At 53.8% G+C, this 14702-nt stretch overlaps 1 protein-coding gene across 1 annotated transcript in view; it reads right to left on the reverse strand.

Annotated features, from left to right (window-relative positions):
- shank1 (SH3 and multiple ankyrin repeat domains 1) overlaps positions 1-14702 on the reverse strand; it is a 40465-nt gene that overhangs the window by 1949 nt on the left and 23814 nt on the right. The window contains exons 16-26 of the mRNA XM_078797429.1: positions 7209-7291; positions 6999-7123; positions 6799-6934; positions 6652-6732; positions 5872-5880; positions 5656-5682; positions 5526-5582; positions 5232-5347; positions 5042-5165; positions 1133-4538; positions 146-1036 (exon numbers count right to left, since the gene is read on the reverse strand). Of these exons, the coding sequence (XP_078653555.1) occupies positions 146-1036; positions 1133-4538; positions 5042-5165; positions 5232-5347; positions 5526-5582; positions 5656-5682; positions 5872-5880; positions 6652-6732; positions 6799-6934; positions 6999-7123; positions 7209-7291 (5055 nt within the window). The remainder of the gene's footprint in view (positions 1-145; positions 1037-1132; positions 4539-5041; positions 5166-5231; positions 5348-5525; positions 5583-5655; positions 5683-5871; positions 5881-6651; positions 6733-6798; positions 6935-6998; positions 7124-7208; positions 7292-14702) is intronic.

Raw genomic sequence — 14702 nt, forward strand, 5'->3', positions numbered from 1 at the left:
CCTGGGGGGTTTTGAAGGTGGAAGGGGAGGGGCTACAAAAGGGAATTGGGATTCAGCTCTTTCTGGAATTGTACACCAATTCACGTTTTGTGTCATCAAAGAAAGTTAAAATCCATGCCAACTGTCAGTCAAGCTGTAGCCGTACCTGTCAATCACAGATCTCAGGGCCCGTTCGATGTTCATGCGGTGGCCAACGCGAGTCACGCCCAAATCCAGATAGTCGTCCTTGGTGAGGGAGGGCAGGTGGGTGCCGTCAATCTCGTTGTCCAGGAAGCGTTCGCGGTGCTCCCCCAAATTGAGGTACCCCAGCCAGTCCGCCACGTCGTACTTGGTCCAGTAGGGCAGCGGTTTGGAGGCGAATGGCTTGGTCGGGGAAGGCGGGGGCAGATGGGGGTAACTCAGACAGGTGGGAGGAGGAAGCGGGTGCAGGGGCGGAGAGGAAGTGCCGGACAGGAAATGAGTGGGGGAGAGAGAGCGAGAAACGACTAAAGTGGAGTTTGGAGGAGGCGGGGCCCCAGAGGGGGCAAAGAGGGGTGGGGAGGGTGAGAAGTAGGGATCTCCCAGAGGGTTCCCAGGTGAGGGAGGGGTGATCGAACCCCGCAGGTCATAGATGGCACTGTACAGGGGTGACGTGGGGAGGAGAGGGAGTGAAGACGGACGTGGGGGCCCCACTTTGGGCCTCTCTGAAGGCGAGATGAGAGGACTGGGTGCCCGCCTGCGCTGGAGCATGTGGGAGTCTGATTTGCGAGACTCGCGACTGGGGATGAACTGGAATTCCAGCGCTTTGGTCCGGTAGACGGGTCTGTGTTTGGGGGAAGTGGGATAGGGGGAGTACGACGTGGGGGATAGCGGGGAATGAGAACGGGGTGGTTGAGAGGCAGCTTGAGGCTGAGGGGACGGGGACCGACCCCAGTTAGGGTACTGGGAGGCGGGGGTCGGGGACGCGCACAAGGACGGCTGCGATAGAGAGATCGGAGAAGGCGACTGGGAGCGAGCCGATGGGGGACTCAGAGCCGAGGCAGAATCTTCGGAGAATCTGAAGGGACAAAAAGGAACAGATTGGAAAACGTGACTACAGGTCTGATGCCCACCAGGCATGTGAACTCCATGCTGGACCAAAGACCATATCTACCTGTGTCTGCTCAGCGGTCTCTGGCTGCCCCAGGTGTCCTTGGTCCGATGCTGAAGTTTGCTGCTCAGCTCGTTGATGATGTTTGGCTTCATGCTGGTCGCAGGGGGGTACACCTTCTTCCCCTCTAAAAGTGCCCCGAATTGGCCCCCAGCCTCACCGCCCATCTGGCCCTCAGCCCAGAGAGGTTTCATCTCAGGTGTGCGTGGGCGGTCAAAATAAGGCGAGCTGGGACGTCCCAAACTCTGCATGTCCCTCACCCCGTACCCGTCCTGCCCGCCTTCATCTTCTGTGGCGCCCCCTTCCTCGACCTCCTCCTCTGGTTCAACTCTTCGCCTGTGGGAGTGGAAGGAGGCGGGGGCAGTGCTGGTCTGTCTATGAAGCTCACCGCTGCGACCCCCCTCCCTGAACCTGCTGCTTTTTGGGTAGGTGGAGGCTGCTGCCGTGGCATTCTGCATCTCAAAGGTTTGACCGTCCAGGTAGCTCATGTAAGACTCGAGAAAATCCCCACGTTCCCCCGATTCAACCGTCCCACCCGCTAGCCGCCCTCCCCCCCTCTCGCCTCGGTCTAGCCTGTCCCCCCGAACGTTAGCCAAGATGCTGTCCAGGTGGTGGTCGCTACTGCTGCGGCTGTCCAGCTCTTCTATGCCAGAGTCCACCACAGTCTCCTGGGATTCTCCCTTCTTGGCAGTGGGGGGAGGACGATGGCGCTCTCCGGCCCTGTGCGTGGCGGTGGAGGGGGAGGGGGTGGCGTATGTGGTGTGCGTTCGCTCATGGTAGAGCTGAGTGGAGGTGCTTGTTGTGGCAGCAGCGGTGGTTGTAGCGGCACAGCTTGTGGTCGTGGAAAATGAGTCGGTGCCCCGCAGAGGGGCGGAGGTGGCAGCAGTGGAAGAAAGTGCTGGGGGCCCCCTATAGGCAGGGGGAGGCGTTACAGTGAGCGGGGGAGGAGTGGGCGAGGAGCGTCCTGGAGCGTGTGTGCTGTTGTACAGGTGGTGGGGATGCGACACGGACAAGGGTCTGTGATAGGAGCCGGGAGGCGGTGGCGGCGAGACTGAAGGGGGTGGCGGGGGTCTGCTAGTTGATGCGGGGTGCAGGGTAGAGGGTGAGGGGGGAGGAGGCGGGTTGGGTGACGTCTGGCAGGGAGAAGGAGCGGACTGAGTCAGATTAGCCACCTCGCTGTCGTAAGAGGTGAGGCTGGAGGCCGTGGAGTCCCCCGCCTGGGGAGAGGGCAGGGGCGTGTGAGCGGGAAACGCACTTCCAAACAGTTCTTTTTGGGCGGGTGGAGGCGGGGGAGGTGGCGGGGGAGGCGGAGGAGGTGGCGCCCTCTGTTGGGCGGAGCTCACCGTGGGGAGAGGCCGACGTTGAGAGTACCCTGGAGCGCCCCTGTCAAAGCTGTTAGCAAACTCCAATGGAGGGGGGAGGGGGTCAGCATAGACAAATTCATCGTCTGCGTCCACAGAAGGGGCGGGTGGAGGAAGAACCATCAGGCCGGACCCAGTGTTCCCAGTGGTGTTCACCGCCTGTTGAGTGCTGGCGGTAGAGGGAGTCGCGTGGGACAAGATGTAGGCGTCAGTTTGACTTTCCATCCTGATAAACGGGGGTCGCCGAGGATGCTGGGATGCCTGCTCGTTAGCGACCTGCTCCGCTCGCCTCATGTAACCTTCCCTCTCTTTCTCCCGCTCTCGCTCCCTGGAGGCCTCCCGCTCCCTGGACCTGTCCCGCTCCCGCTCCTTGTAGCTGGGCTGATATGGCTGAGACTGGTAGTGGTGCGTGTGGACCGTTTTGTCTTCTGAGAAGCGTACTCTTAGCCCCTCACGGGCTCCTCCCCCTTCGCGATCTCTTTCCACTCCGCTTCCGCCCTCCTCACCCCACACGCCCCCAACTCCTCTGAGGATTCTTGGAGAGGGTGGCCGTCCGACAGAAGGAGTGGTGGCGGCAAGGGAAGAGGAGGTGACCAAGTAGGAGCTGGAGGACTGGGCGGAGGACGACACTGGCTGTGAGGTGACAGAAGACGAAGGGAAGACCACATTGGACATCTGGCGGATGAATGGGTGTTCCGCCCCCCTTCTTAACCTGGTGTCGTCCCGCAGAGCGCGCTCTCTGGCCGCCAGGGCAAGGCCTAGCGGCGATGTGGGGTCGAGAGCCTTTCCTGTTAGGGGGTGAATGAACGTGGTGGAGGAGGACGGCGGCTGCCTTCCTGCGGTGGTGTACAGGTCAGCAGGCACAGACTTGGGCTGATAGTCCAGGGCAGATGAGGAGTACTCGGGCAAGCCAAAGGCTGGAGGCATGCTGCGGGTGTGGTGGATGAAGGTGTCGGCGGAGAACATGCCCTCATCGATGGACTTTGATGGTCTGAGCTTGGAAGAAGAACTTTCTTGCGTGTTAAGTTGCTGCTGTGACACATGAGTCCGTGTTAGTCCTCCGAGACCCTCGCCCCCGAGACCCACGTCTTCCTCAGCGGACATGAACAAGGAGGCGCTCTTTCTTCGGGCTTCGTGAAAGCGCTCGCGGTCTCTGCGAGCCGCACCGACAACAGCTGCTCCAAACTGGCTGGTGAAGTCCAGCCCGTCCTGGGCTCTCATGGACGGCAATGATGGAGGCGGGGGTGCGGGGATGGAGGGCGGTGCGGGGGGCTGTGGAGCTTGATTATGGGGGGATTTGGCTTCGTCCACCTCCCCTGATGTGGGCGCATCCGCCTCCACGCTGCTGCCCTGGCTGCTGCGCCCGCTGCTGCTGGTGGAGGGGGCCTTGACGATGATGGTGGGGATTGGGATGGAGCTTTTCTCCACTTTGCCCCCTAGTGTGCCCTGACCCGAGCGCAGGTCCTCCACCTTTGATTGTTTCACCAGGGGACCCTTGCCTCTCCGGGCGCCCCCTTTAGGACCCCCTGCTGCACTGCGCTCTGCTCGCTGTGGTTGGCTCGGGCCTGTCTGTTGTTGCTGTGGCATGACGGTTGCAATGGAGGATGGCGGGACGGCGCTGCTGTAGCCTCTCCTGAGGCCCGCTGCTTTCACCCCTCCAGCAGTCTCCCCGGTATATGAAACCTTGCGTGTGGCAGTCCTGCTTTGGACAGTGTGGGCGCCCACGTGGGAATAGAAAGTTGAGTGGTCCGCTGCTGTTCCGCCAGCGGGGGCGGCACTGGGACCGGCAGTCCTCTCCCGGCCCAGATGAGTGAAGTGTACTGCCTGGGAATAGGGCTGGTAGTGTGACGAGGTGGCTGTGGACTGGGACACGGAGGGCTGCTGAGACGACTTGGCTCTCCAACCGAGGGGAGGGGCGGAGGAGAAGGGAGGGTCCGGCGGGGCTGTGGTGGGCGGGGGTGGGATGTCATCCGGCCCGGGCACTGACAGACTGCGAGCAAACTTCATGGCTGGAGGATGCAGGAACTGCCTCTCCTCCTCGGGCACCCCTGCAGCCACAAAAGACGAGGACGTTTCAGATCGCATGAAATGTTGGTGTCATTTATCAGTTTACGTTTTGTTGGACGACTGGAGTTAAAACAAAAGTCAGCCAAACACATCGGTGAGGGTGTCCGTCTTCATCTGCCTGTCCATCTACCTGCTGACCTGGTCTGTCTGTACAAGTCAGTGTTCAAATGCCGTTTGTTATAACCGACAAAACAACACAATCTCTGCTTTGGATCAGAGCATAGGCCATCGTTTCAGGCGAGGTACACGATGCAATAATAAGCACGGGTGGTGAAATAGCATTAAAATGCAGCCCAAAACCAACAGGGTGCTATTAGACTCATATTATTCTAGACAGGTGGCTCCAGCAAGACAAAACATTTGACTCTGGAGACAAACACGGGGGGTGTCCCCAGACACACAGACCAGCACAGTGTGGACCTCCAGCAAGTCCAAACGACAGACAGACAGGCAGACAAAAAAAAAAAAAAAAAGACGGCCTCACCGATGGACTTCTGCCGCAGCATACCGTGCTGTGGGCCGTGACCGGAGGCGTACTGGCCACGATCGTAGCCCAGACCCAGGCTGGATGGTGCCACCCCCAAGCCGGTCTGGTCTGTAAAGTTTGGCTGTAAAAAGCAACAAGTGACTGACAGTTATGACTGACACATGGGTATATTTGATGTATCGCGCACCTCGTTGCTGTAGAAACTTCGCCCCCTGTCTCTTTTTGGCCCCTGCGCCCGCATCCCCGGGGCCTCATTGGTGCTGATTGTCTGCTGAGCTGCTGCAAGAATTTCATCTAATTTATCTGAGAGCAACAGGAAGGAGAGACGAACGGGGAGGAAGGAGAGAAAGAGGAAGACGGGACAATGAAACAGATAAAGGGACAGCAAAAAAATGGCTGCAACAACGTTTGGAAAAGGACACAGTGGATGGAGTTGGATGACGGGACGAGGAATCGGACACATGAAGATGATAGGCCTTACTTAAAGCCATCTGATAGACTGTTCTCTTCTTCTCTGCGACCTGGGAGGACTCAAATTCTGAAGGGGAAATAAAAAGTCCAGTCACTCGGGTTAAAGTCCCACAAGTTAAGCAGAGTGGAGACGAGTCTACCTGACTTCTTTTTCCAAGGGGTAGCAGCTGCGAGGAGGACAAAAGGAGACTTTGTGTCGGCAAGAGCATGACAGCATTGTTACAGGGAATACTAATAACATTCCCTGGAGTGTGACATGCACTTTGCTGTGTGAAAAAAACTGGAGCAGAATTAGCTGAAGAGAACAACAACACTGCTAATACACATTTATTCACGGTGAAAGGAAGGACGCCCACCTCTTTCCACTGTCGACATGTGAGGACGCCACCACGAGGACACGAAAAGACAAAAAGACAGCAGCGGTTAAGGCAAAACCTCAAAAGCGATTCTCGACCTCCGTCTATCGCTACGTTCCCACACGGCGGCTCAACCACAGAAGGAGGAGGACAGTAACGAGCGCCCGGCGGCGTGGTTTCCATGCTAATGCGCGCCTTGCATGAAGGCGCCGTGTGTCTTCCGAGGTGAACCGGGACACTGCGCCAATCACGGGGGTGACAGAGTTTAATAGGCGTCGCAGCTAAATGAATTCTAATGCGTTAAATAAGCACGATACGGCTGCACGCCGACCTTGACGTGCGCGGGAAGATGGCGAGTAAGTGGAAGTGAGCGACATTGCATATTACATCTCAAAAGTGAGATGAAGGAGCGGTACCAAAATACGAAATAAAACCCCAACAACAAATGAACATAAATAACACAAAACGGGGACGCTGACCCTGGACGCACACTTCCCCGCCTACTTTCTTGCCGCAAATAGAACCAGCATCAATGTGGTGGTTGCCATGGCAACAGAGGTGGAACAACTTTACTTATCCCAATAATTTTATACCTGCTGGGCGTGAAAACAAACATATCAATGTTGGCGAGGAGAGTGAAATGTGTTCCCCTTCCTTTTGATTGACAGCCGGGTTCTCCATCGACGACGGCAAGACGTCTGTCAGAAGTCTCCTTCACACGTTCTGCATTTCGCACCAGCCGTGTCGGTTGTAAAGCTCCCCGTTTAAGCCTTTTCTCACCCATCTCCTCCAGCTCCGAGGTCATGGACTTGGATCTCAGGGCGATGGCGGGGGTGCTCAGCCTCTTGCTCTGCTGGGGGACTGCAAACGCAGGAGAGGGTCACAGGAGGTCACTTACTGAAAACGCAGACCCCCCGATCCGCTTACTTTTCTTCCGAGCGCCCTCCTCCATGTCGGGGTTGCGGGTCACCATGACGACCTTGACCATGAGGCTGTTGCCGCCCTGCCGGATCATGTTGACGACCTGCCGGTGGCCGACCTTCACCACGTTCTGACCGTTGACCTGCAAATGACCGAGCGGTGGTTTGGGGAGTTCTGAGGCGGCGGCGGCGGCGGTGGGGCGGTACCTCTATGAGGAAGTCCCCCATCCTGAGACCGGCTCGCCAGGCCACGCCCCCCTCATCCACCGACTCCAGGTACTGCAGGGCGGGGAAGGCGGGGGTGGGGGTGAACTCCTCAATGGGAGTCTGAGCTGGAGACGTCATACAAGTGTTGCGTGTTAGTGGGGCGCCGGGTGGGTGGTCCATTTCTTGCTGTTTGCAGTGGTTCTTCCTCACCTTTGGCCCCCCTCAGCACAAAGCCAAAACCCTCGCTGTCCTTCTTCTGCAAAAGCACCGTCTTCTCCTTGATTATGTAGTCACTGGAAGAGAGGACACGGGTCACATGGAGACAGAGCCCCCTCCTCCATGATGACATCACTAGCGAAGGTTACAGTACATTCTGGTCCTGTTGAAAGAAACAGTTCTTAACATACAGTCGTTATTGCTATAGATTAAAGACAACTAAACCCCCTTCAGAATAAAAGCGCAAGATTATTTTTGTACATTTTATGCAAGATATTTTCCTGGACCCAGCAGTTGGGAATCTCCGCCTTAGCATACATTGATGTATGTTGGCCTCGCTGGAGAAGGTTTGCAAATGACATCACAACATACTGCAGACATCACAGCCGCTTCCCATTGCAATCTATCGATTAGACTACAGATGCTGGCGTATAATGCCGCCGCTTGCTAGCAGGGAAAAGTTGACGCCCGAGCCAAGCCAAGTAATGGCGGGCCATTAGTCACTGACAGCCAGCAACGTGCACCCCGTGCGCACTCTTGCGAAACATGCAACAGGGTGAGATGACTACAGCGCGAGAGTGATGCTGGCTCGCTAAGCGAAAGCGAACGTGCGCTTGTAGCTGGTCGTGCCCCCCCAGTGAATGGAGGGGCTGTTTAGGGGCCTTCTTGGATGGCAGATAAAACTGACCTCATGATGGTAACACTTTCACCCTGGAACAGACTATTAATATTTTTGTGACGGACCACAGAGCTTCCGCTGTAGCAAAAGAACCATGGCGGTATAAAGTACCTGAATGCACCACGACATGCACCCTACTAAGGTGTATGACAACAACCACCCAGTCCGGTGCATCAGAACGGTACCAATGGTGTGTAAGAGATGTCACAGCCGCTCTCAAACACTTTGGCACGCCTCCACAGCCCCGCCCACTTTCCCGCCTGTGCCAGAGATCCGTCTGATCTCACTTCCTGTCCGTGATCTTTCACGCACTCATCTGGGAGCGTTACAGTCTCTGCAGGCTGTGAAAGCATCTGACAAGAGTCTTTGTTAGTGCTGTCATCTTTCAACACACACACACGCACGCACACACACACAATCTTTTTTTGTCACTGGAAAAGACAAGACAGAATGACTAAATCACCAGTTACTAGGCAAGGAAATGTTTGCATTGATGTCGTACACTTTTTGAAGGATTTTTATTTCCTCCACAGAAGCCAAATCAGCAGAGTTCTGTTTCACAAAGTCCGCTCTCGTGTTTTTTAATTCAGTTGTCTGCGATCCACCTCAAAGCGGGGATTAGGACTCTGGAGGAGCAGCACACAGAGATTATTGTAAAAGAGTAATGTTTTATTATGTCATCCAGACACAAAAGGGAGCTAAGTATGTGAGCGGATCCCAGCATCGGTCCACTGAAAAGATTTTGCTGATCAGCTTTGGCAGATTCTCTGCACGCGACACCAACTCCCACCCAGCAGGGGGCAGAACCAACAGGTGTCCAACCCTGCCCACAGTGGAGTTAGTCATGGGTGCCTGGGTTTTGTGCTTGAGAAAGAGCACAAACACCTCCCAGAAGTCCTACTGCCGGTCCTACAAAGTCCACGTCGTCACTGAACACAAGTGTGGATCAGAGAGACTTAGTGTAGCAGGCTCTTCAATATGCTCCGCATCCCTCAGCTTTCCAGACCCAGACGCTTGTTCCCTCTCTCTCGCTCTCTCGCTCTCGCATTAGAATCAGAGCAGCGTTGCAGTGCCGCAAGCACAGCTCAGACAAACAACAAGCAAGCAGGACCGACTCCTCTCGCTCTCACAAAATAAAAGTACCTTGTTGCACCTCGAGGGGTCCAATGGCTCGTTGGGGTGACGCCCTCGAAAAGGCCGCTTGCATCAAACACTGCAGTTTTACACAACATACCACTACAACCGTTTGTATCGTCCAACGTCATGATCAAAATAGTACCATGACAACACTTTCTGCCATGCATGTGCAAAAGTTCGAATATGTTAATAATAATAATAATAATAATAATAATACAAATAATAGTAATACAAATCAACTTTCTTCTGTCACTTTTTTTTTGTTTTGTTTTAGTCACAAGCAAGATGGCGACGCAAGTGAGTACTTTTAAAGGGGGGGGGGCACACCAGCACCCACAGCTCGAAGAGCCCAAAGTGTTCAACAGGACAAGAAAGGGCTGCTCCAGAAGGGTCTGAACATTCCCAAACATAGCTGACAATGCTGCTTCCTCCTGCTACATCTTCTTATTCTCTGGCAGACCAGGTTCAGGTGCTCAGAAGCAGAGCTACGACGCCACCGACTGTTTCCGTTCACAGACAGACCCATCATAATGTGTAGTACGTGTAAATGAACGTATGAATGAACCTTCAACCCACAGAAGGGAAGATCTAGCCGTCAAACAAAAACTCTGAAGTCAACCTAAAATGTCAATGAATACGGTGCACTACTCCATTTAGCCTCATATCTACTGAGCAGGGTTATTACAATAATCGGCATAATAAGACGTAAGACAAAGTGCTCACGCTCGGAGACTCTGGAATGGAGTCAAGCAAGACCTAGCATGGATTGCCAAGTGTGTGTTTTCGAGTGGGTATAACTTTTCCCAAGCATATCATTGATGATGAACCATACAAGGGAAATAAAACACAGCAAAAAGTAGCACATTTTTATGGTTTAAAGTAGTTATGTGTAGTACTTCTTTTTTCACCTCCAAGCCAATCGATGCTACCACGGGACGTGATTATTTAAATTCCTGCAACAATCACGTCCTGGAATAGACTAGGTGTGATTTCCTTGGTTTGACATAAAGCTGTGGTCAGATTTGAGGCTCACGTGCAATGAAAACATACCACAACACACACACACACACACACACACACACACACACAGGCAGACTGTCAACAATCTGTGCACTGAGGACACAAACATGACCACGCGTGCACACACGTGCACACGCGTGTCCACCACATGTAATGAATCCAGAGAGCAGTGAGAGCGGCGAGCACGAGCCGCGTCAAAGCAGGGCGCGTGCCGAGAGCGACCGAAAGCCGACACGCATGTTCATTGAGCTAAACGCGCGCACACGTGCGACGCCACCTCTGCATCCCCACACCGCCGAAACACATTCCGGCCACGACGCGCATGCATGACGGCCCCCCCCCCTCCGGCTACGGAGCTTCGGGGGTGGGGGGGGGGGGGGGGTTAAAAGCCAGGCGGGTACCTGTAAATGAACCAGATGCTCCGATTCACGGGGCCCAGCATCGGCCAGGAGGAGGAGAGGGAGAGGGAGCGGGAGAGATCCTCCTCGCCGCATGCCCCCATCGCCATTTCCTCCCCTCCCTCTCCTTCTCGTCGTCCTGCGAGACGGCAGCGAGCGCGAGCCACGAGAGGCGAGGAGGAGGAGGAGAGGAAGAGGAGAGAGAAGAGGAGGAAGGGAGCGGGAGGAGAGGGCCGCACTCCCCCAGCCCCTTCATGCTTAAAACAGGGAGGCGAGCAAGCGAGAAGCTGCGTTGGCTGCGACAGGGAGGGGAGGGGGCGGGAGGAGAGGAGCGGAGAGGAGAGGAGCACGGGGAGGGGAGGCGGCTTAAGGAAGGAGGGAGATCATTTGGCGAGAGGTAACTGGGTTTGAGAACAAGAGGGGGCGGGGCCGCCGTGCAAATACGCATGTATTCAATCAACACCTTCGTGTGCTCGCGTCGCTGCCATGCGTCCCATTCATCATGAAGATGCCACCCCCCCTCCCACCTGATTGGCAGCCGTCAGTCATCAAGGGACCGTGGTGATGCAACACGACCAACCCGGGCTGGAGTGATCCCACGTGCACTTTTAAAGGACCCAGACGTCCTCCTTCCCCCAACATGCAAATTAGCTATAAACAAACCGTTAGTGAGAGGGCGAGGGGACGGGGGCGAAGGGGGGACGGGGACTCACATCATCTCTCAGTCCGAGCCGCCAACCACAAACGTCCAAGTTGTCCTCCATCCATTTACTCCTTCACCCCCCCACCCCGCCTATGTTGTCCTCATCTCTCCAACCATCGCAGCTCTCGTCTTTCCTCCTCTCACATCACCGCCTCGCCGTTTCCCTCGCCGCACAAGCGTGCGTGCGTGTAGCATGTGTGAGGAGAGACAGAGTGCATGAATGAAGGCGAGGGGGGGTTTGGGGGTGTGTCAACAAAGTGAAACAATTGTTTATCTTCAGGAGAGAGTGAAGAGGGTGGGGGGGGACGACGAAGTGAAACATAATTGCTCATCTCCAGGTATGCCGTGTGTGCGTGCGCTTGGACGGCTTCCAGCCAAGCGTCAAGGACTCTGCGGTATGACAATCAGACTATGAAGTCATATCAAGCCGCCATCTGGGGGTCTCTTTGTCTCTCCCGAGCACCACGGCGGAGATCTTTCAAAGCTAATTTGGACACCGATCCGGGGAGTGGAATTGGGCTCCGATGCCGGGCTTTGTGTTTCCGTCCAAGGTTCAAGAGACTGGCGTGATGCATTCAAGGCATTGTTGCTTTTGTGCGCTTAATCGGTTGGACGGCAGTCCTTAGTTGTCCCTGAATCTTAATTCAAAGATTCCCAAAAGTCTTCCCGGCAGAGCGGCTCTACATAGTCACGGGTCTGCAGCCGTGCAGGCCATCCTGTTATTCCTCATACTTATCATTTACCATATTCAGCAGGACCAACCGTACAGAGAACGCCCACATGTTGTGTATCACTGTAGCTGGGTGGCAATCATCTGTGTTGCCATGGCGATAAAATTTACCACCAAAAGTTGAAAACACTGGAAGTTCCTCACACGGCTGCACCGCCACTTTAAGGCGTTTAGCCCAATCACCGCCAACCCTGGTACACACCCACAACTTGAGATAGACTGGATGGCCGCCATCGAATCCTGATTAGGGTTGCACGGGTATGCTGGAGCCTATCCCAGCTGACTCCGAGGGACCCATTACGTTCCAGTTAACCCTTAACCTTTTTTTTTGGAATGTGGGAGGAAACCGGATTACCCTTGGAATACCTGGACATGCAAGCTCCACAGAGATTTGAACTCCATCTCCTTACTGTGTGGCCGACAAGCCAACCACTAGGCCACTAGTTTGTTTTTCTCCGTACAGTATAGTGTATGGAATCAGACAGGGCACCAGTAGTTCATCAGGAATCCAATAACGATCCCTTTGGAGGACCAAAGTGCGGATTGTACCTTGAGGGACAGATGGAGTCCGACTGTAGTTCATCTGCGACGGGGGGGTCAGTACGCGACTGCCACCTTTGTGAAGTTGTCAAAGCAGCAGAGCATCAATCTGTCCTCCAACGTCCTTATCTGACCTGCTGTTGGCCCCAAAATGATCTCACGCGGGCTCGCTGGGGGGATGAACAGACTGCGCCTGAGATCATGCGTATAATCGCTACTCCTCATCACAAATGTTGGCAAAGATATCATTGGAGGCGCGCATCTTTGCCTACGAGCGATGAGTGTGTGCGTGTGCGTGGCGGTCGATGATTATCTGAAGATTCACATGCACGACGACCTTAATGTTGCTCCGGGTTAGGAGAAGTCGCATGGTGGAGCCCCCCCCTTAAGGTTAACCGAGGTCGGTCAAAAGGTATCATTATGAACATTTCTGGGATTTAATGAGTTCAATGTATTTTTGACTTTACCGCAGGCCAATAAAAACGGCCCGTGAGCCACACTTTGGCCACCCCTGATAGAAACAATGGCCGTTTGTATTTAGCATCAACTTGAATGCCAAAAAAGGTTTTGTTGTTCTTGCCGAGGATTGTTGCGAGTGAAATGATGTTGAAATATTTGTCATGGAGTCCGTCACCCCCGCCATGTTTTGTTTTTTTTGGCTTACATTGACTGGAATGCTCGGAGTCTGTCCCTCATAAGATATTCCCAATTTCATTGTCTCTTTGCGTCTTCCACGTGATTCAATGGCCGTCAGCAGCGTCCGGCCCCTCGCTTCTTCACAGCGGAACGCAGCCACGTGCACGAGCCCCTCGCACCCGACAGCCGGCGGCCATTACGGTTCCACTTCATGGTGGTTCAAGCCGATCTGCACTGACAGCTGCATGATGGCCAGGGGTGGGGCGGCCATCTGGCACGGCGGGCACATGGCCAATGGGCACCCGGACCCCTGGGCTGGTATTTTTGTGGACGGCGCGCTTTGTAAACAACGGCGGAGTAAATGAGCATCACCAGGGACGTTTTCCTGCCGTTGGAGCCGACAGCCACCCTTGGCATCCTTAAGTCAGACAGTGGGGATGGACGCCATGGCTTTCCTGTGCTGTGCTGTGCTGCCCTCTCCTGGCTCCAAGCGTCACATACGTACGGCTGGGAAGCCAGGCAACAAGTGCAAAACGGGAATCTTCAGGCTGGCTTTTGTGATTCCTCCCTTCAAAAAGAAGCAGTATTGTTGCATTGGTCTGCAGAGTCAGGATGGAGCGTGTGCACGTGTGGAGCATGTGAATTATCGCCCAACTGCAAACACACAACACCTTCTTTCCCTCACCTGCCCTTCGCGTCGTGACCTCCAGATGGAGACACCACGGGGGGAGGGTGGGTGGCAGTGGGAAAATTAAAAAGAACTTAGGGGGTTGTTGGATAAATTAAAAACAATGCGGGGATGCTGAGATGGTCACGGATGGCAGGAGGAGGGACGGGCGAGGTGTTTGACCCGTGTGACGGCAGCCAGAAAAACCATTTAAAAGCTGCATCTTTAATTATCCATGATGATGGGAAGCTTTTAATCAATAAAATATGACTTGTGTGCAGCGGCCAGACACAAACACACTTAGCGGGAGAGGGAAGAAGAACCATGGGGACCAGATGGAGGATGAAATACCAGGGACAAGGCCTGGAAGGGAAGGGGGGGGCAGGTAATGAGGAGTTTCTCTCATCCATTCTTTAAAAAAAGCCTTAAGGCAGAGCCTCACTCATATTACGACAGGGGTGTCCAAACTTTTTCCAATTATGATTTTATTGCCAAAATATTTTGACTGTATTCCCATAATATTAGAACTAACCTAATTTTACCAAAAATACTGTACATTATTTTGTTTTTTTCTCATAAAAAAATTCTTTAATATTTCAACTCTATCCATTTTTCCTCATAATAGAGGTTTATTCTCATTAATGTCCTCTGAAAATTTCGATTTTATTCTTGTGAAATTACAGCTGCTTTTTCCTGTGTCTGCTGGGGCTTTTTTTATTCCAACTATTTCAACTTTCGTCTTGTAAATTTGCATCTCATAATTAATGATGAATTAATTTATTCATTCATCATATTAGGACTAAACATTATTACTTATTCCACAGCCTAATTTTCAACTTTCTTCATACGTTTCTTTCTCATATATTAAAACATTTTTTAAAAAGATTTTCATGTGGAATTATATTTATCGAATATGCTGTGGGCTGCATTAAGCTGCATTAAGCTGATCTGTCCCAACTGAGTGAAGTGTAGTGTAGT

This window comes from Doryrhamphus excisus, linkage group LG16 (assembly GCF_037039965.1).
Source record: "Doryrhamphus excisus strain RoL-2023G ecotype Guam linkage group LG16, RoL_Dexc_Guam_v1.1, whole genome shotgun sequence".
Lineage (NCBI taxonomy): Eukaryota > Metazoa > Chordata > Actinopteri > Syngnathiformes > Syngnathidae > Doryrhamphus > Doryrhamphus excisus.